Source organism: Panthera onca, chromosome D2 (genome assembly GCF_046562875.1).
Source record: "Panthera onca isolate mPanOnc1 chromosome D2, mPanOnc1 haplotype 2, whole genome shotgun sequence".
Classification (NCBI taxonomy): domain Eukaryota; kingdom Metazoa; phylum Chordata; class Mammalia; order Carnivora; family Felidae; genus Panthera; species Panthera onca.
The window spans coordinates 45006556-45029630 of NC_138349.1; the positions used below are offsets into that span (position 1 = coordinate 45006556).

General features: G+C 39.4%; 1 protein-coding gene across 2 annotated transcripts; it reads right to left on the bottom strand.

The window, feature by feature from the left end:
- Nucleotides 1-1068: 1068 nt before the first annotated feature.
- On the bottom strand, nucleotides 1069-21286 carry GHITM (growth hormone inducible transmembrane protein). 2 transcript variants are annotated; one of them, XM_060642314.3, is made up of 9 exons: nucleotides 21146-21286; nucleotides 19564-19720; nucleotides 18245-18344; nucleotides 16887-16998; nucleotides 16105-16246; nucleotides 12810-12918; nucleotides 6317-6505; nucleotides 5512-5683; nucleotides 1069-4323 (listed from the first exon to the last, which is right to left on the bottom strand). In XM_060642314.3, the coding sequence occupies exons 2-9, from the start codon at nucleotides 19690-19692 to the stop codon at nucleotides 4239-4241; spliced, it is 1038 nt and encodes a 345-aa protein (XP_060498297.1). In that variant the 5' UTR covers nucleotides 19693-19720; nucleotides 21146-21286; the 3' UTR covers nucleotides 1069-4238. The 2 variants fall into 2 exon arrangements, with proteins under 2 accessions (XP_060498297.1, XP_081646644.1); XM_081790518.1 differs by having other exon boundaries at nucleotides 19564-19728.
- Nucleotides 21287-23075: the final 1789 nt, after the last annotated feature.

The window sequence follows — 23075 nt, forward strand, 5'->3', positions numbered from 1 at the left end:
AATAGGATCTGGGGAAGTAAAACATGATTACCATTTATTCTTCAGATACTGGAACCAATCCCTTTTGATAAACACTAACTTTTTTTTCATTTTTTAAAAATGTTTGTTTATTTTTGAGACAGAGATAGAGCATGAACGGGAGAGGGTCAGAGAGAGAGGGAGACACAGAATCTGAAACAGGCTCCAGGCTCTAATATGTCAGCACAGAGCCCACGAACTGTGAGATCATGACCTGAGCCGAAGTCGGACGCCTAACCGACTGAGCCACCCAGGTGCCCCCTTTTTTTTTTAATTTTTTTTTTTTTTTTTGGATAAACACTAACATTCTAACACTCTAAGCATTTTTAGCAAAATCTCAACCTATTTAATTAGTACAGCGCTTTTGATTCTCAAACAGGATTTCAGCCCTGTGGCATCCATCGAACTTTCCAGCTTGACTAAGATGTTCGACTCTACCCCTTCTTGCCAGCCATATGACCTTGTGCAAATATCGAACTTTTGTGGGCTTCAGCTTACTCCTTGGAAAACGGGGATATCAAGTACCTAGCCCAAAGTAATCTTACGATTTATGCAAAGGACTTAGCATACAATAAGTAAATAATACAACTGAATCATTGGCAATTAACAGCGTATCTGTACCCTCCTGCCATACTGGAATGATACAAATCTTGGGTATCACTCAGTTTCGAGAACTTTAACATGGACACACACCCTCTGTCCAGATGAACAATTTTAAAGGAAACATGCCTGCCTTTCTTCCCACGTTCTAATATTTTCAAGTATGTAGAAAACATTCAAGGGTTCGAGGTCCTGGCACAGAACACACACACCTGTTGTGAGCAGGAAATCAGGCTTCCAGGGAACTGCCATTTCTTGGCATCCTTCCCTGCTTTCCTACTCTTCCTCCATCATACTCAGGCTGTGTCAAACACCCTCCCTTTACTATGTGCTGAAACAATTGTTTTCTCTTGGAAGACTTCCTCCTGGCACACCTTAGAAACAAAAAGCTTTGTTCACTAATGGACCATGTTTCCCCTGGGTTCAGGCACCATGGTACCTGACACACGATTTTTCTAAGTGTTTATTTAAAATTTATTTTGAAAGAGAGAGAGTGTACGCGCAAGTGGGAGAGAGGCAGACAGAGAATTCTAAGCAGGCTCCATGCTGTCAGTAGAAACCCCATGAACCGTGAGATCGTGACCTGAACTGAAATCAAGAGTCGGATGCTCAACCAACTGAGCTAACCAGGTACCCCACCACACTCCTGTTTTCTGACTGAATGTTTAGGATACCATTCTAAAACCAAAAGGGCCTTTATTTTTTGATTTTTTAGAGAGGGCACAAGTGACAACGGACAGAGAGAGACAGAGAGACACAGAAGCAGGGCTCATCTGAAGCAGGGCTCAAGTCCACCTGATGCGGGACTCGAACTCACAAACTGTGAGATCATGACCAGAGCTGAAGTCAGATGCCTAACATACTTGAGTCACCCAAGTGCCTTGTGATTATTATTTTTTTTAATTTTATTTTATTTTTAATATATGAAATTTATTGTCAAATTGGTTTCCATACAACACCCAGTGCTCATCCCAAAAGGTGCCCTCCTCAATACCCATCACCCACCCTCCCCTCCCTCCCACCCCCCATCAACCCTCAGTTTGTTCTCAGTTTTTAACAGTCTCTTATGCTTTGGCTCTCTCCCCCTCTAACCTTTTTTTTTTTTTTCCTTCCCCTCCCCCATGGGTTTCTGTTAAGTTTCTCAGGATCCACATAAGAGTGAAACCATATGGTATCTGTCTTTCTCTGTATGGCTTATTTCACTTAGCATCACACTCTCCAGTTCCATCCACGGTGATTATTATTTTTAATGTTTATTTATTTGGAGCAGGGAGGGGCAGAGAGAATCCCAGGCAGGCTCCATGCTATCTCCCGCACTGTGAAATCATCATCTAAGTCAAAATCAAGAGTCAGATGCTTAACTGAGACACCCAGGTGCCACCTGTGTGATTATTTTTAAATATATATCTCGGTTATCCTGTAACGCTTCAGGGGATGTTTTAGAACATAAAGAACAGATATTTTTCTTTTTTGCCTAAAGCCTATCCATGTGCAGGTCTTCACTCTTCCCTGTTAGGAATGTGAAGTAAAGACCTTGATGGCATGTTAATGGAGTCCAGGAACTAGTGATTTTTTTTTTTTTTAAATCACTTTAGATCTATCATAGTATTTTATTTTGTAAGTATTCACATTTTATATAACTCACTTTTTATGCTGCAGTCTTCCTTGTCTTAGCAAAGTCAGAAAAAGTGCTGTGATAAACTAAACTGAAAAATAAACTAAAAACAAAAAAAACACGTACCTTATTTTTCTAAATAAACTTCTGCCTGATACCCATTGTTGAAATTATAGCATCTTGTTTTATGTGATACCACCCTAACATAGGGATATAAACTTTGGATTCTAAAATGTGACTGAAGACAAGACCTTTAAGACCACACTGACATTGTATAGGAACTAAAGTAGAGAAGGGAAAAAACAGAATTTGGCACTTAAGATTTTTCTCAAGACAACACTCATCCTGACCCCCTAACCCGCAGCTGAAGCATTTATAGAGCTAAATGCCCACACATTTCAGAACCTCAATCCTAGGAGGGAGGTTCTGTTACCATCTTCAAAAATGGGCACAGAGAGATTAAGTAATTTGCCCAAGGTCACATAAGAAATGAGTGGAAGAAGTGGGGTTCAATTAAAGGCAGTCTGGCTGTACGTGTTGTGGTCATAATCACACTGTACTCTACATACTAGGGTAAGACAGCACATGAAACAAATCCTCTATCCAAATAGTATGTGTATGGTTCAGCTGGAAAAATTACAGACCAATCACCACCTGGCTGGAACATTTATTAATTCAGAAATAAGCATTCTATGTAATTTGAGGTGGTTAGAATAGTTACTTCTGGATTACTGTAATAAATATTTGTCAAAAACACCAATCATCTCAATAATCATACACACTTATTTCATTCATTAAGAACTTCCAAAAATAACTCTTCTGTATCAAAAAAACTTACCAATATCACAACAGTCAAGTAACCGCCCATGCAGAAGAGAAGGAAAAGTCTGCTGGGGGAAACTCTAACAAAGCACTTTGCCCATTATAGTTTTGATTGATATAGTTCATGAAGAAAGACTAGCCATGCTCTCCTGTGTTTTTAGTGCTTAATCTGAGAGGAATGCAAGAAACCAAGTCCTGAGAGAAAAACTGCTTTCATAATCTTAAGTGTAAGCCACAAACAGGCTTTTCTAATAAAAGCTTCAAAGCCTGAAGAGATGAAGAAAGGCAAGCATATATTCTCTTAAACATTTCAATAAATATGCAAAAAAAATTCAGCAATTAGGAATACTGTGTTTGTATATTTGAAAATGCAACAGATTTCATGCTTTGAATGTTTCATCCTGAGAAGAGTTTTAAGGATATTTTGCTCCATAAGGTTTAAAAGTAAAACTTAAACATATTTAACTACATGTCAGGAATTCTCCAGATGATTAACATTCTCAACTGTCCTAACAACGTCAAACAATGAAAACTCAAACACGATCACTTCTACATTGTAAAGATAGCACTGAGAAAGAAAGGAACATTGGGAGAATGAATCACCTAGATCTTTGTTTATGCTCAATGCTTTTGATTAAGTTCAACAGATGAATGTGAAAACAGCAATGATTAATTTGTCTCCAAAGAGCCAGACCCCTCTCACTGGCTCACCACCGACACAAGTGCTAAGTATGCAAAGAAAGACTGAAGGTGATCCTTTGCTTCTCTCTGGTCCCTTTACCAAACTTCTACGTCACTTATGACATTACTTAATATTTCTGCATTTCAAAAAATGTACAGCAAAACAAAATTTGCTAATTTTCACTTAAATAAATTTTAAAACAGAACAGTTAAATCCTCACAACACAAACCTTAGTTTTCACATTCATTAAAACGTTTTAGAATTACTCACACTTGAGAAACTGGAAATGTGTGTGCTTATTTGGAAGAGAACAACTGAATTTATTCTTTAGAAGAGAAAGCAGACCTGAGGCATCAAATCACCAAACATCTGAAACCTGCTGACAAGTCTTATCTTCTACACATCAGTGAAAGCTGCTTATACAAACTATTCCGTGAACACCTGCCCCTATTAAACAAACAAGATATCCGAGGTACTGGAGAGGTCAGAAGCTGAGTTGCTTCACTTCTTTCTGTTGCTTCCAGTTGCTAGAATACTGGCAACTCGCATAAATATATTTAACGTATCCATGTAGATTCCCAGCATCCTGGAAAAGAAAATTACGGCCTATTATAGATGATGTAATTCTAATAATAACTCTAAAAGAACCATTTCTTAATCTAGAAAAGAAAAGCAATACTATTTGTCATAGGTAGAGCATATGAAATGGAAATCAGAAAAAGAAAAGATGCCAACTAAGGAAGGCTCTGAAAACAGTCACGATTTTCCTTGGCAGATTAATCTTTGAAATGTTAAAGGGCAGTTTTAAAAATCATTATTCTACCCTCTGACCCTCTCTTATGAGTGTAGTATCTTGCAGAAACACCCTGTAAGATAGGCCAAGAAATAATTAAAACAAAACTAAAGTAGCACCTTCATAAAAATGTGTTAGACACAAGTCTGGCATTTTTAAATATAATATGCCCCCTCAAGGAAACCCCCCACCACCAACCAAAACCTGTTATATATCTGTGTTACAGCAGCATTTTTTAAAAAAAACATTAAATTTTAGCTTCAAAGAAACAAAAAACAAATTACTTGTAAAAATGTGATAGAAAACATGAAACCCAACAAAATTGTTTAAATAAAATAACCTACTTTGGTGGAGAGGCCAAGAAAAGAGAAAAAAATTGTTATATAACAACTGCACCAGAAAGCTAATTAACAAAAGTAGGTAAATATTTGGACTTAACTGAATATCTAAATTAAACTTAGTTACGATATAATCAAATGTTCTGTGGATACATAGCTTACTAAAAAGATAAAATAGACCAAACAACAACAGAGATCGTAAAATTTGACAAACCCATTACTGTGGGTTGAATTCAAGATATGTTGACATCCTAATCCCTGTACCTGTAAATGTGGCCTTATTTGGGAAGAGGGTCTTTGCCAATATAATCAAGATAGAGGGAAGATGAGGTTAATACTGGAATGGGGTGGGCCTCCACCCAAAATGACTGGTGTCCTTATAAGAGGTGACAGAGACAGACATACGGGAAGAATGCCATGTGAAGACAGAGGGAGAGATTGGAGTGATGTACCTATAAGATAAGGAATGTCAAGGATTCCTGGCCAAAACAAGAAGCTTCTTGTAAATTTCCATGGTTTGAACCATTCGGTTTGTAATATTTGTTACGGTAGCCCTAGGAAACTAATACGACCATAAAACAAAACAGACCATAATAACACAAATGTCCTGTGTAACAGAGACGAGACACTGAAGACTACTTACGAATTGATGGGATCATATTTTTGGACTCCATATGGTGGCACTATTTCTGCACGCTTGATTACTTTCTGTGTATCATACAGAAGAAACATGCTGAAAAGAACTAATCCACCATAAATTGCCACTGAGTACAGAGTGGCACCAGCCACAGTGGTGGGTGGAAGAAACATAGATCCTGGGAGGAAAAAAAGAAAAAAGGACTCTTCTCTAACTGGATTTATGATTAACATTTCTTTAAAAAAACCTTTTAGTGTACTGCACAGATAGGAAAAAGACTGACTATATGCACCGTGTAATTTTATGTACATTCAGTCCAAACCCATGATACTTATTCCTGTAATGGGTCACCTGCCCACATTACAGAAAGGCTCTTTCATGTTCTCCAGACCAACTTTCCCATTTTAGATGTATTGTGTAAAACCCAAAATAGTTTACCAGGATGCCAAATAATAAAATGCAGTCTAATTAGTGTTTGTCTTTTAAACTTTTTAAAATAACTCTTGGGGCACCTGTGTGGCTCAGTCAGTTGAGCATCTGACTTTGGCTCAGGTCATGATCTCACAGTTGACAAGTTCGAGCCCCATGTCAGGTTCTGTGATGATAGCTCAGAGCCTGGAGCCTGCTTCAGATCCTGTGTTTCCCTCTCTCTCTCTGCCCCTCCCTTGTTCATGCTCTCTCTCTCTCAAAAATAAATAAACATTAAAAAAATTTTTTTAATAACTCTTAATAAGTTCCCTCCATTAGGATAGCTGAGTACATCAACGGTTTTCGGATACCAAGAAGTGAATGTCAAAGCGCAGTAGCTCACCCAGTGATGACACAAAGACGACACCCAGGCCCACTCCCAGGGGCGCTCCCATGTTCAGAAACTTCTCACTAGGTGCGCACATGGCCACAGTGGAGAGGCCTCCCACGATGCCTGCTGTGTACCATGCAGCTCTGATGAGAAGAGGCCCCCCTAATATTGTCAGTGGAGCCACCACTGCACCCATTACACCTGGAGAAAGAGCAAGCAGTTAAGTATTGACTAAGTAAGAACCAGAAAGAAAACACCACTTGTAACTAACACACCATCTGAACATCACGTACCTTATGGTTAAACAACAGGACTACAACATCTCTCCCTTATTTAGGTGATACTACCCCCAAATTCCACACCCCAAACTTGTGGCTATCCAAATTCAAAATCACAACACTATACCTAGTTAAACAGTCTCAACTCAAAAACACAAACATTAATTTGGCGTTTTAGTAACTTTATCAAATTCTACGTGGCTCATTATCTGTGTGTGAGCCTACTGGTATTCTTCATAAAATTCATATATATGTAAGAATTGAGACAAAAAGGCTTAAAATGACTAACTCAAGGTCAAACCTGCTGCTGCCAAAAGGGAACAAAGTAAAATGAGAGAACGCATATATGATGCTAATCTTAAGATGCAGGAACTTCAAGGACAGACACCGTTGTTTCCTTGGGTAGAAGGGAATGTCAGCTCAGTTTGTAAACAGTAATTTTAGTTGTCAGATATTTATCAACAAGTTCAGGAAAATTAGTGAAAGGCACCAATAATTTAATCAGCAAAGGTTAAAGAACACCTTAATTAAAAAAAATAAATCTCAGATAAGGCATTATTTCAGTGCTCAGTAGAACAAGCTGCCCTCTTCTTACACATTAAATGTGCAGAGTTTAACTCAGAATAGGAGGAGCTATCTTCATCCTATAATTTTAACAGTGTGTCTCTTTTGTGAAAGTAACATTTCTAGATCAAGTAATAAGATATTATCACATGATAATGAACAATTAAAAATACCTTTTGCTGTAAGAAAAATACTGAATAAAAATTCCTCTATGACATTTCTATTAGGATTCCCATCAGTTTTGCAACTGACAGCAAAATTTTTAGCAAATTTTGTGCAGAATCCACAAAAAAACCTTTATTCTCCATCATGCTCCCCACTTTACTTGCCCCAGGTAACTAACTCCCTGTCCCCAAATTTGGATTAAGCCACAGGCAGAGGATGAAAAAGTGTCCTTCCCCCCACCCCCCTCCCTATACTGGTGCCAGCTCTCTGCTCCAGGTTCTCTTGACCCCATTAGCCACCAATGGCCAGGAATAGGAGGGGGCCAGGAGCAGGAGGTAGAGCTGGTACCAGGGAGCAAGAATGAGGCCCTGCCTCCCTCATCACGCTTTCACAGCACCCCCTTGTGGAGCCCAATCCTCCCCTGGCTCCCCAGGGTCTAGCCTGGTGGTCCTGTTTTCCATGGCCTGCCCCTCAAATGGTCCTCTCCTGTGTGGGCTGACCCTGTCAAAGACAGTTTCTCGAGTGGCCTCAACGGCAATGATACACTTCTTTGGTTTTGTCATTCTGCATGGTTAGGTTCATTGGAGGTTCTTTTCTTTTTTTTTTTTTTTTTAATACGAAATTTATTGTCAAATTGGTTTCCATACAACACTCAGTGCTCATCCCAAAAGGTGCCCTCCTCAATACCCATCACCCACCCTCCCCTCCCCCCCACCCCCCATCAACCCTCAGTTTGTTCTCAGTTTTTAAGAGTCTCTTATGGTTTGGCTCTCTCCCTCTCCAACCTCTTTTCTTTTTTTTTCTTCCCCTCCCCCATAGACTTCTGTTAAGTTTCTCAGGATCCACCTAAGAGTGAAAACATACGGTATCTGTCTTTCTCCGTATGGCTTATTTCACTTAACATCACACTCTCCAGTTCCATCCACGTTGCTACCAAGGGCCATATTTCGTTCTTTCTCATTGCCACGTAGTATTCCATTGTGTATATAAACCACAATTTCTTTACCCATTTGTCAGCTGATGGACGTTTAGGCTCTTTCCATAATTTGGCTATTGTTGAAAATGCTGCTATAAACATTGGGGTACAAGTGCCCCCATGCATCAGCACTCCTGTATCCCTTGGGAAAATTCCTAGCAGTGCTATTGCTGGGTCATAGGGTAGATCTATTTTTAATTTTTTGAGGAACCTCCACACTGTTTTCTAGAGCAGCTGCACCAGTTTGCATTCCCACAAGTTCATTGGAGGTTCTATCTCTGGAGCTTTTATCCCTGAGGGGTCTGGCCCTTGGTGGCTTGGTCTTCCAGAGATCCTGGCCACCATGCTGTGCCAAGGTCTCATCCCAGATGCCACGGTCCTCTGAGAGATACAACTCTCGTGGCCTAGCTCTTTGGCAATCAGGCTCTTTGTGTTCTAGCCCTCTGGGAGACTTATCCTCAGGATCTGGGTCCTCAAAGAGTGTGGGCACCTGATTCTTGGCCTTTTCAGAATAGTAGCCCCTAAGTTTGAGGCCTCTGGGGGTCTGGTCCTCCAGGACTTTTTGTCAGCTTTAGGGAGGTCCCTCCAAAGGTCTGTTCCCCACTGTCTGGCTCTTTGGTGAGCCTGTTCTCTAAGGCCTGGCTATCTGATGGTGTGGGGAACTGTGGCCCAGCCTCCCTGTAGCTTTAGCAAAACTTTTAAGTTTATTCAGAGATTTTTCAATGATACTTTCTCATAAAAATCTTAAATGGTAATAGATGTCTGCTGCTTAAGGACATTATTAATTACAAAACTCACAAAGATAGCTCACCATTATTATTGTGAAGAAAAACTAACATTCACCAAACTGGTACAGCCAGTTGTATGGAGGTTCCTTAAAAAATTAAAATGATAATTACCATATGATTTAGCAATCCCACTTCGGGGTTTATAACCAAAAGATATGAAACCAGGATCTTATACAGATGTCTGTACTCCCATGTTCACTGCAGCATTACTTATAATCTCCAAGATACAAAAACCAAATTGTCCTTTGATGGGTGAATGGATAAAGATGACATGGTGTATATACACAATGTAGTATTCAGCCATAAAAAAAATGAAATCTTGCCATTTTTGACAACATGAATGGACCCTGAGGGCATGATACTAAGTGAACTAAGAGAAGAACAAATACCATATGATCTCACTTCTATGTGCAATCTAAAAGAGTCAAACTCAGAGAAACAGAGCATAGAGTGGTGGTTACCAGGGGTGATGGGGTAGGGGAAATGGGGTGATACTGGTAAAAGGGTACAAACTTCCAGTTGTAAGATTAACAAATCTGAGGACCTAATATACACATGGTGATTACAGCTATCACTGTATCATCTACTTGAATGTTGCTAAGAGACCAGATCTTAAATGTACTCTCACCGCAAAAAAGAAATGGTAAATATGGAATGGAGGTGTCAGCTAATGCTATGGTGGTAGTCATTATGCAATATATAAATGTATAAATCAACCAGTTGTACATCTGAAAACTTACAGTGTTACGTGGTAATCACATCCTGATAAAGCTGGGGGAAAAACACAATTAGAATAGTTTTCCAATGATCATTTCAGTAATTCCTGCATAGTATCACTTAGTCCTGATTAAGACCACAGCTGTATCTGCATAGTGCTAAACATCTGGATGAAAAATGAAAATGGAATGCACTGGGATGTTAATATTGGTCAAAAGCCAACTCTGATGTCCCTTTAATACTGCGAGGGGGTGCCCTTGGGTCACCTAAGCTTTCTTTAGTTCTCAGCTCAATCATTCCAGTGAATGAAAGAGTGGACATGGGTGTCTGCGTGGCTCAGTTGGTTAAGCATCTGACTTCAGCTCAGGTCAACATCTCATGGTTCATGAGTTCGAGCCCCACATTGGGCTCTCTGCTATCAGCACTGAGCCCGCTTCAGATCCTTTCTCTCTCCCCCTCTCTCTAGCCTTCCTCAGCTCATGCTCTCTCTTGCAAAAGAAATACACTTAAAAAAAAAAAAAAAAAGTGGATACAGGGCTAGACTTGAAGAAATAATACAGCACTTCCTGGCATACTGACCTCACATAACTTAGCTTCCTCATCCACAAAACAGGAATACTAATGCCTGCCTGCATAGCTTAAAATAGGTAGGTATATATGAAGCATAAAGCAAAAATTGGCATTCATGCTGTGCAGGGAAGGTTTAGCATAGCAGGCCTAAGGTTATCTTTACAAAGACTTGCTTGCAGGGCTGGTCCTTGGCTAGAATTTAAGAACTTGGCACTTAAATCATTCTCTGGCAGGGTTAGATTACTTGTGCAAACAGTTAAGAGTTATGCTGAAATTGTTTTCCTTCTGGAATTTGTATTTTGGTAGTTGTTAGGAGGGTGCCTACATGATTAGCCCTTATTAAAGCCCGTGGGTACCAAGTCTCTAACGGGCTTCCCTGGGCAGAAACAATGTATGTTACTGCGCGTTACACATCCTTGCTATGTCCCCTCAAAGGAAGGAGGGAGCACTGACAGCCTGTGGATGGATTTCTCCAGATTCTGTCATGTGTCCTTTTGATGTCCTTAGCTCTGAGTACAACTATATGCTGAGTCCTATGACTCCTTCTAAAAAAATACTGAACAAATGGGTAGTGTTGGGGATCCCCTCCAATACATTGAATACCTCAAGTAATTTATACACTACAGTATCAGATTAGAAGGAGTTTTCTAAGCAACCCAGATAGAAAGCCCTTAATTCTAAGCTCAAATTGAAACAACATGACTATTTTAATTCAATAAGTCACTAAATATCTACTACTTATCAGAGGTAAAAACACTGAACCAGTTTTCTCAAGGAACTCAAGTGTCTAAAATGGAAACAGGTGCAAAAGTCCATTTACTGGACAAGATACTATAATCCAGAGAATTGTAACTGTAACATAAATGCTAAACTCAGATGGTGAGGATTTTGGTGTTTTAATGAAAGGATATACACTTCATACTTAAAAACAAAAAGCTCTGTATACTACTGTGATATGCAGTTGTCCCGAAGCTGAGTAATCCTTAAATATTTACAGATAGCACTCAAGAGATATTACATTTTTAGAAGTACACATATTATATTTTGGATAAAATTTTTTTTAAAGCAGGTTATTTGTACTAGAAAATACTGGACCACCTCCCTCCATCACAAGGGCTTTGTCCTGTAAAACTCCATAGACAAAATCTATGGTTGAATAACCTCAGGCCTAATGGAAGAGAGTTGAAAACTGAGATTGTGAAGTCATGTGAAGTCTCATGTTTACCAAAACAAAAACAGCACATAATAATATGAATGACATAGTTCGCACTGGAAATCCGGCTCACTGGGTGCCAAAAACCTAATTTCCATTTACTGACCCACGTAAGAAACATTTCAGAGCCTGCTTCCAAGAAAGTTTCAAGGAAATGCTCATAAAACTTGTCTTAAGTGAATAAAAAAATAAAAAGGAGAAACAGATCCATAAAAACAGAGAACGGATTGTTGCCAGAGGGGAGGTGGGAGGATGGGCAAAATGGGTGAAAGGAGTGGGAGATACAGGCTTCCGGTTACAGAGTAAATCACAGGAGTAAAAGGCACAGCATAGGGAATATAGTCAGTAACGCTGTAATAGTGCTATAAAGTGACAGGTGGTAGCTGCACTGTGAGGCATATAGCATAATGTATACAGAACTGGAAACACTATGTTGTACACTTGCCACTGTAACATTGTTTATCACCTATACTCAAAAAAATATATAGAAAAAAATCTGTCTTGTTTTGAGGTAGAGAACTTGTATCTAAGACACACTTTTGCTTCTAGGTCTAGTTGGTTCTTTATTCAACCCACAGATAATGGAAACACTTTACCTAAACTTTAAAATATTTGTGTCTCCATAATTAAGGGAGATATCACAACATATACCTAAAAGGATATTAAAACTGTCCTGCAATACCAGGGAGTGGACAGCCTTTGCCCTGTCCATGGTAACTTTGCGCTAAGACCCATCTAAATAATGACCCAGTTAACCATATCAGAGACAAAGTACACTTCCAAAGGTCTTTCTTATTGTTTTCTTTCTTCCAATGCTCCATTGCAAGATCCTGTACTCCTATTCTTTCTTGTGACTTACCTCCTCCTTTCCTTCTCCACCCTCATTTTAAAATTTTTCTAAAGATACACAAGAATAATTCTCAAGTAATGTGTATCAGGTTTGAGACGCTTCCAGTATTAGGCAAAATACATAAAGGAAATCTCTATGTGTATTAGACTGTCACAGGAGGCCAAGTATAATACTGGGGATGTCCATGGTCTTAGTATCTGAATAATTATTTTTTCAGAGTAGAGATCTGGCAATAATACAACCAGTATTAAGTACAAAAAACTATAAGCGTTTTCTAAACATGAGTCTTTATTAAATTATGCACAAGTCATTCACAATTGTAAAGAACCACCAAAGAAGACAGTAATGAAGGTTATTTAATAAAAATTTAAAGTTAGAACATACCAGAATGTAGTAACCAAGCAAGATGCTTTGGGCCTGGGTTCTGGTCATATGGTATTGACTGTACCAGCATTCCAGCTCCAATCATGGCTGCAAAGGTTGCACCAATTGTCTGAAACACACGTTACTGAGAAAAATCAATCCTTATATACAACAACAAAGGGAAAACCCTCAAGTTCCAAGTTAAGCTAGTCCCTCCAATAAATTTTGTTTAAGAAGATTAAGGATAAGGGCGCCTGCGTGGCTCAGTCAGCTAACCATCCAACTTCAGCTCAGGTCATGATCTTGCAGTTTGTGTGTTCGAGCCCCATGTCAGGCTCTGTGCTGACAGCTTAGAGCCTAGGCCTGCTTCAGATTCTGTGTCTCCCTTGCTCTCTGCCCCTCCCCCACTTGTGCTCTCTCTCACTCTCTCTCAAAAATAAATGAACATTAAAAAATTAAAAAAAAAAAAAAAAGATTAAGGATAATGAAAACTGATCTAGGAGGGGACAAGAGTGTCCCCTACTGTCACACAAAGTTTTGCAGACTCTTCAAGTGAGTATGTTGAGCTCTGATTGGTAACATGACCTTTTAAAAATTGTATTCTTCCTAGACAGAGACCTAACAAAACCTCTTTAAGAATCCCAAAATAATTAATTGTATTTATTTTTGCATAGCAAACTACATTAAAAAAAACTTATCATGATACACCAATTAGAATATATACATAGCACACTGCCTTGAACTCCATCATTTGCTTAACAAAAACCTAAAAAACAGAAGCACATGGAAAAGAGAATAAGATTCTACTTCTCTATCCTCTTAGTTTTCTAGCTGACTTGGTCCTCCGTCCCTTTTATCTTACATTTCCATTGTTATGACACTTAAATACTTCCTGTGCATATACAAAGAAATGTACATAATAGAGAAGACTGTAATGAATCTTTAGGAAACCTGAAACAGAAACTGCAAATTTGCTACTCTTGGACAGAAAACAGCAGATATCTGGTAGCCCAACTATTCAAAAAACAACAGATTGTGAATGCTTTTGGTTAGATGTCACTAATCCCTTGTGTGACCTAAGGCCTGCCTCCCTCCTCTGCATTATCCATCTGAACACAGGCATGTGAATGTTCAACCTCAGATGTAAAGTACAGATAAAAACAAAACAGCTGTTTTTGCTGAGAATGGCAAAGCTTTTACTCACTAACAGAAAAAAGCACAGAGTTCTACTAGATCACTTTCCAATGAAGAAATAATTACTAAAATCCACTTCATGCATTTCTTCATACAAATGCAAGGCACTTTCAGGGTATTTATCACAACTGTATTTTTTTATTTTAAGGTCCTTCATGTTCATGACCCAGTTCCATTCTTTGCCTTTCACCTTTCCATACTCTACACTCCAGCTACAATGAAACAGTAGGGATGCGAATATGACCCCATTTCGTGCCTCTTTAATTCCGTTTATTTTGCCTAATTCATTGGAGTTATTCAAGGATTATCTCGTCCCCTGGAAAGTTATTCTGGGAGGTACCCTGACTGCCATGAGCAGTGTCAGAAGCCTCTCCTCTGTTCGAAAATCACTTGGTGTCAACTTTGACATTATTTGTGTGTATGTCTGTCCCCCACCAAAAATCTTCATCTTCCTCTCTGTAGCACCTGCCTGGCTTCCCAAATTTTTTAATCTAAGTAGTTCTAACAGCAGGTAAGAGTAATCTTATGCCGAAAGTAAGTTGAGAATATGGCCCAAGCACAAACACTTCTTTGAAGTCTTATTTTAGGGGCTAAACTCTTTGTATACTTAAATTTTTCTCTTATAACCATGTTGCTTTGTTAAAAATCATTGTTTTAAATTATTTGCCTGATTAAAATGTACATTCCTGGTGAGAATGCACCGTGCTTATTCTGTGCCTTCATGAAGTTCTAGGCTAGGAGATTCAGGACACCCATCTGAGAAGTAAGATTCTAAGAATACTGAAGTGTCCAAATGGCCACACTACCCTAAATGCTTCTTCTTTGGAAAGTACAGATTTGGAAATCTGTATGATATAAACGGTCCCATCCCCCATTCCCTTCCAGTCTCAAACTCATAGCTCACATTCTTATAATCCTCCACTTCAGATCTTGAAAAGCCCCAACTGGTATACTTGCTTCTTGTCTCTTCCATTTGACTTCTTAGAACTCAAAGACAAATCATATTTTCTGCTGTTCCAGTATCTGTAACCGCTTCTCACTGATTAGACCCGCTCCTCAGTGTGGCAACCAGACACTGTCTGATTGTGTCTTCTTTACACTCTAGACCTCAGATACTTGAACTCCACTCTGATGTTTTCTTCTAATGTTATTTGGAGAAGAGAGAGAGAGAGAGAGAGCACGCACGCGAGCGTGCGAGCGCACGAGGGTGAGGGGCAGAGAAAGAATTCCAAGAAGGGATTCTGACGCGGGGGCTCAATCCCAAGATCAGGAGATCACGAGCTCAGCCAATACCAAGAGTCAGACACTTAACCGACTGAGCCATCCAGGTGTTGCCCTCCACCCCAATGTTTGTTTATTTGAGAGAGAGAGTGAGTGAGCACTCTGCCAGTTTTAATGACTACCTCGTCTCCTTTGCTCAAGCTGTTCTGCAAACCTAGACTACCTTTGTTCTCTCCTAAAATAAAAAATGATAGCCTCCAACAGTTCTGGTGAAATAAACGTCTCTTTCATGGAACTTCCCTACTAGTCCAAGACAAAAACAGTCTTTCAACTGATTTTACACTTTCTACTTCTCCTTGCACATCCTTTACCACTTACTCAAGTTCATCTCTTCAACCAGACAGTAGAAAAATAGCTACCACTTTTGAAATCACTATTTTTTTTTATCCAGAAAAATTAACAAATGCTCAAGAAACACTCACTGAATGTAAAACCCTACGCAGGGTCAGGAAAGTTCAGAATGTTAGCAATACATATTTTCCACTGATTTCTAAGATGGCTTTGCATTTGTCCTGTCTTTTTTTTTTTTTTTAATAAAATTGCTATAAAATACAAGCTATTTGATAGCTGCTTCTAGGTAAGTAGGATATTCCTGTATGTTTGGTTTTCAACCCCTTTGCCAGTATTTAAATATACACTCAACTAAGAATGATAGCTGATTTATCTCAGAATGTACTTCCTACTTTGTCCCAGCTGCACTATTAATTCAGATTTGAACAATCTGTCAATATAGTAAGGGATTCTTTCCATTTAATCCACTCCCTCCCTACCCCCGGCCAGTATTTTTTGCCTAATCTTTTGGTATTTAGTGGAAAAGGAAAACAAAAACAAGCTGACTTACCACCCAAGAGCCTCTCATCATGAAGTTCATAAGCACAGGAGTTCTGCTCACTGCCAGGGCGGACAAAGCTGTTAAACCAATACTTCCTGCTAAGTACATATAGGTAGAATGAATTCTATCCTTCACATACTGAGGCCAAATTCTGTAAGAAACACAACATGGTTCATTTATAAAAGCATGGATATAAATTTTGGTTCAATTATTTATTTGCTGGGCAACTTTAGGAAATATCAATTCACTGCTATCTTATTCACTTCATTTATCATGGAAATAATGATGCATGGATTGGAGCTATCATAAAAATTAAATGATATAAAACATAAGAACTTTGGGGCACCGGGGTGGCTCAGTCAGTTAAAAGCATCTGACTTTTGATTTCAGCTCAGGTCATGATCTCACGGTTTGTGAGATAGAGCCCAGTATTGGGCTCTGTGCTGACAGCGTAGAGCCTGGCTGGAATTCTCTGTCCCTCTCTTTCATCCCTTTTCCAGCTTGTACCCTCTCCCTCTCTCAAAATAAAGTTTAAAAAAAAAAAAACATAAAACATAAGCACTTGGCACATCTACAAAGAAACACATTTTCTCCTTGCCTAAACACATATAACCTTGGTAAAAGATTTTTACTTAAGTTTGAACAGATGCCAAAAGATTTCATTTTTATTCATGTATATTTCTATATAGTTGGAAGACTGGATATAAAACATTCCAAAAGTGGCAAAAGGGAAGGATGAAAACCAAACTGGAATCTTTAAGATTAGAAATGTTTGGGAACAATTTACTTACACAGCCTTTTCAATAGCTCCAATCTCGTTAGACATTCCCAAGCCATAGTAGCACAATGCTCCAAGACCAACAGCAGCCCCTCCAGCAATAAACCATCTTCCCATCTGATCAACTGCAGAGCACAGAAGGAAATGCACATTAATACAGTCATATCTTCACTAAACTGAAAAGGGATGGTAAGCTCTAATATTTATACGAGGAAAATCAAACTATATACCATACTTCTTTGTAAAACCATAGTTAGAATATATAGGGGTATAGCAATGGTCTTAAAATTAGGGCACCAGTAAAAAAGGACAATGTTAAACTAAGTGTAATAATACAGAAAGGATCAGACTTGACTGGCCTTTAATTTCACTCCAATGAACTTTAAGGAGGCAGTATACCTGTGGACATGGGAATACTTCTGTAATAGTGTTTTATTCCTAAGAATCAGGGGTATGTTCTCAAGATATTCTTAGAAAGATGAAAAAGGAATGTTAATAATCATATCACGCTGTGTCTAAAGTGCTATTAACAAAGATGATGCTTTACAAAGAGAAAGAAAAAGGAACCAAAAGTGTAATCAATATTTATGCAGTGGAATCAAGGGAGAGGATGCTCTAAAACAAGAGCAAGAGAAACAAACAGCTTATCAACTCTAATTGGCTGGAAGTATTCATAAACAGCGTCTTACCCCCTTTAGTATATATTTGCTAAGATTATTACTATGCTGTAGCTGTAGGATTCATACAATTTGGTTTTCAGGGCAAACTTACTTATCAGAAAGAAATGCCCTGAAGGACACTGATTACAACTCTTTCTCATTATAATATATTGACATTCTGTAAAGTTGTTAACAAGCAATAGTGTTGAGTATACGTGGCTAGATGAACAATCTGGTTAAACTTGCAAAGCTGAAATCCAAACTGACTTTGTTAGGTCTGGTTTCCAGGGAGGCCATATATGAACAACCAGTTAAGAGGACTCTTCTTGAACATTTAGGTTTGTATTAGTATCTGTTTTAGTGATTTTCTCTTGACTTGAAACATACACAAACATGATATGCTTGAAGATTCTATGCAACTTCAAATGAACTTCCTTAACAGATTATATGTTTTTATATCATGTCATACTACTAATCCTTTTTAAAAAATGGTAAAAATAACATTTTCTCTGGAAGAAATATGAATGGAAACCAATGGACCCAGTGTGAAATATTAATCTTTTCTGGGCCACAAGATCCTGAAGAATGATGGATTGCCTTTCTTCCAAGGAAATGCTCATATACGTAAGTTTGTACATATGTTTAGGAAGCTGTTCATGCATGTAAAATGTATTCACATATTCCAGCTCAAAAACTAAAGACTACTGCCTACTTTTGAATATTTTTTCCATTGATGGTTCCACTGCTGCCTCCTTAAGTTCTTGGACAGTTTTCCCACGCCGGATCCCAACTCTCGTCTTGGTGGCATATTCCTGATATACACGAAAACAAAGACACATAGCACATACACCAAAACAGAATGTTATCAGTAAAATAAAATTAAATCTCATTGCATTAGAAAACTCTATACTAATTTGGTAGTTTCTATGTATGTACTTTCACTATAAAGGTATGTTAGCCAATCTAAAAAATTCAATGTAGACCCTACCTATGGTCTATCTTTGAAGTGATTCACTTAACTCCTTAGTTCACAACTTTATTTCTTAAAGTTTCAGAATAATTGTTTATTTAAAAAACCACAGATTTATATCTCTAGAATTGTATTTCAAGGACTAACTGCTAAAAAATCTGCATTCAATATGTATTAGCTGCATTTTTTTTAAATCTGGGGAATGGGGCTCAAGAAAGTTATCTTTGCTGAACACAAAGCCAAAGAAAGGGCGGGATGACTACTACCTCTATTTTAGCTGTTTTCAACAGGGAACAGTTAACTCAAGAGGAAAACAGCTGTCTCTTTTAGCCTGTATATATTTCCTTATCTACCTCATATTTCAAAACTTACACTTCTAATGTGAACGATGAACGGTAAATCTATTATAAAAGAAAACGGGTTTCTCTCTAACCTAATGGATTTTTTAAAATGTCTATTACTGATAAACAGAGAGAGACAGAGCACGAGCAGGGGAGGGGCAGAGAGAGAGAGAGGGACACAGAATCTGAAGAGGCTCCAGGTTCTGAGCTGTCAGCACAGAGCTGGATGCAGGGCTCAAACTCACAAACCAGGAGATCATGACCTGAGCTGAAGTCGGACGCTTAACCCATGGAGCCACCCAGGCATCCCTAACCTAATGGATTTTACCACTCTCTAATCAAAGGTGAAATGACATTTTTAGTAACATTTCTAGCTACTGGCCAACTGGTAATATTCCTGGGTTCTTCAGCTTTTTACTACAGGCTCCACAATCTCTTGAGCCGTAAGAGCTCTCAATCTCTCACAAATCACTGTAAATTCTCTGAATGAAATTCCAAAAGCTGTAAGAGAAAGTTATAAGAGCTCTTTCATACGTGGTAAGGAGGAACAAAATGATACAAAACTAATGGGGAGAAAGAACTCATTTGGGGCATTATCAGGGCTGTTTCAGCGCATCACTAATGGTAAAATAGGGAACTTCATACTCTGTCCAAAAAAAAAGAAAAAAAAAGGTCCTAGTGCACAGAGACACAACATAAAAACATTCAGATTATCTTTACCCTGCTGGGTGTTAAGAGCCATTGATGCTTCGTGATGGAACTCTTCACAACAGGCGAGGCCTTGGTGAAAGCTGGTTGGAAAACCCTGGAAGGTAGTGTCCGGAGACACACAAGTCTTGCGGCCAGCATGGTGGTGCACCAGGTTTACCAGGCAGATCTGAAATGCCAGTTAGACACAGACAAAAAATAACCCACTAACTAATTGAGGGAATTAACACAGAAGATACAGAGATAGGAAAGGACCAATCCTATTTTAGGAGAAAAATGGAAGTGACATTTTTAAATGATAAAGATGAATTCTCTGTTTATTCCCCGTTATTTCAAGAAATCTATCCCAGAATCCAGTATGGGATGGTTCACCAAAACAGAATTAAATCCTAGGTTGAACAATAAGGTGTTTAACTCTGTAGAAGTTATGTATGTAATACAAAGTGAATGTTAATTTCTTAAGACAATTACAGGGTGTGTGATGGCTTTTATAGATATGGTTTTAAGATTTACACCAGAATTCAATGGGAAAATTTAAAACAAGACTCTGTACAACTTTTGAGCAGAACAAAAACGTCATCCAAGGAAGAGCTGAATAACTCTTCAAGGTCAGACTGCACTGTAAGGCTTCAAGACAACAACAGTAATGACGCATTATGAATTTTTTGCTAAACACGCCAAATAGTACTTTCTTTCAAAATGTGATAAAAATACCCAAGGTACTGAAACCACCTAGGATGTGTCTTAAAACGTAGATCTTGGGTCTTAACTCCGGTCCTAATAATTCAATCTCTAGGAATGGGACCCAGGAATAGGTTTTACCTAGCACACCAATAGTTAAGAATCTTTGCTAAAACTGACTTAACCGAGTGTACTTCCAGCTCTACCACTGAATCTATAAGAGGGTGTACAACACTGGGAAAACACCGAGTCCTTCTAATACTTTCACGTCGTTACATCATCTCAGTACGTTGTTGCTGTTTATCTCCTCAGTCATCGACACATGGACTGGGAAAGAGGCCCAACCGAGTGGCCACCACGTCGCGTAACAGAACGGAGAAATCTTGCTTCTGCCACATGCTAGAAATGGCCTCGGAACACTGTTTACCCTCTGAGACTCCTGTGAGTTAGCTATAAAATGGGTAAGGTATCACCGACTCCAAACCCCAAACGATCCCGTAAGCATTGATGCAATCAAGCGCCTGGTCCCCTGAGAAAGTTCAACCAGCTCTCTAGGCTAGACTCGGCAGCAAGCCTCCAGTTCCCAGAGTCAATGCACAATCCTTATCAAGCACCCCCTTATCTGAGAGAGCGGTGGCTGTGCGGCCCGGCCGCAGGGTGATTCAGCACCTCGCTGCCCCTGCAGAAGAGGGCAGCGGGGGGCGAGCCCCTGCCAGCCTATCTCAGGCCCTGCAGCCGTCGCCCCCATTCACCCGGTCACCCACAGGACGGTGACTCTAACGCGCCGCCAGGCTGTGACGCAGCCAGCAGTGCCGCCGCCTTCAGCTCTCCTCGGATGCACCCAGCGGCCCCGCGAAGCTAGCCATCATGACAGTGGATCTGCGGTGCCACAATCGGCCCGGAGTGGCCATACCTCAGTCCCCGGTCACCTCAACCGCGCAGTTACCCTTCCGGGCCGGCGATACGCAAACGCGTACACCTCCCTGGTCCTCCGCCCGCTCTTTACTGTCTGTGCGCGCGCAGTCTCCCCTACTCCCTGCGTGACGCAACATCCGGAGAATCGCCAAACACTAGGGACACCCAATCATGAGCAGATCTCTGACGGAAGGGCGGTCACGGTAGGGAGGAGGGGTTCCGGGCTAGAGGGGCGGGGCCAGTAGAGAGTTGCCGGGAACGTCATAGTCAGCGTCCATTTTGGGTGTGGGCAGTGAAAGCATTTTGGTCATGTCAGCTATGGGTAGCGGAGCTAGTATACGTTTCTGTCTCAACACTTTCACTAGCGGCAGTCACAAGAATTACGTAAAAATTGAAAAAGAATAGTGTGAGGGGAGGGTGGGTGATGGGTATTGAGGAGGGCACCTTTTGGAATGAGCACTGGGTGTTGTATGGAAACCAATTTGACAATAAACTTCATATATTGAAAAAAAAGAAAAAGTGTGAGAATTAAAAATTATTCCTTTGCCCGTTCTTTCCTCATGTCGCCTTTTCGCCTTCTCAAGAATGTATTTCGAGATAAATAGTGTGCCAAACGTGGTAGTTTCGAAGGGGAGCAAATTGGTTTCTTGGGTCTGACACCTAAAATTGGCTAATGAAATCGAGGAAAGGGTCTAAATCACCCAAGGTCACCGGGCCAGATTTTAGCAGGTTTTGTACCACCACTGCTCTGTGACCTCCACACGGCACGTTTTCAAGCTTCACTGTATACATACATGTACATGTAGAGTAGGGCGAGTAACGACCTCTTACCACCTCTTACCTTGTCCTGAGAACTGTGAAGATGTTTTCATTACTCGTAATTTTTGAAGTGCAAAACCATTTCTCAGCTACACGACAGAGGTTTTGTTTTGTTTTTCGTTTACTTCCTTTTATCCATTACACAAATATTTGCTGAGGCTCACTTTGTACCAAGCACTAAACTAGGGATATTTACAAATGAATAAAACACAACTAATACTGTTGTTTGGGCAAAACAAACAAAATGCCTTTACAGCATTTACTTTCTGGTGGAGACAAAAAAATAGAGAAAATGTTTGGTGGTAAGTACTATAGAGAAAGATAAAGCTGACTGAAGCCCTGGATGGGTGCTGTTTTAGATAAAATGATTAACAACATGTAAAACTCATGAGCCTTATCTCCTATGCTATTGTTAATTGTGATTTATGATAATCCGCTAAGCAAGTAAATCTTGACAAACATAAAGGTTTACATTTTATGTGGGTAATAAAACGGTTTGGCAGCACACAATTTGTCTTTACTTTGGAAATGGCAGGAAAATAACTGTAGAGAAATGTGTCACTTATGACAGTGAACAGGTCAGGCAAGATCAATTTAATCTTTAGATCTTCCCCCAATTCGATTAGCTAGCAAATGGATTCTTTGTTTAGCTCCCTTAGTATGTATTTTTTCTCCCTACAGCTTCTGTTATCAGCAAAGAGAAGGGATTCACAGCTTAGTACCTAAATAAACAATATGCCTTTTTTTAAGTGATTGATAAGGTTCTTATTAATTAAAGCTTATGATCTTCATAAAGGAAAATAAATTTCTGATTGCATATTTTCTTCTCTCCAGTATGGGACTTGGATTGTTTCCACAGATGTCAAATGTTTTCAAAAAGGAGAGTTTGTCACATCATTGGGAAGATATGCTCAGTGTAGGGTGGGGAGAGATTTCATTGACTGGAAACTAATTAGGAATTTATTGCAATTGTTTAAGCAAAAGGTGTTGAAGGCTGGAATTAAGGTAGTAGAGGGACAGAGAAGGGCTTTATGACAGAGATATATGACTAAGGAGGAATTTAGAGGATTTAATGACTGATTGAATATAGCTGATAAGGATGAGGGAGG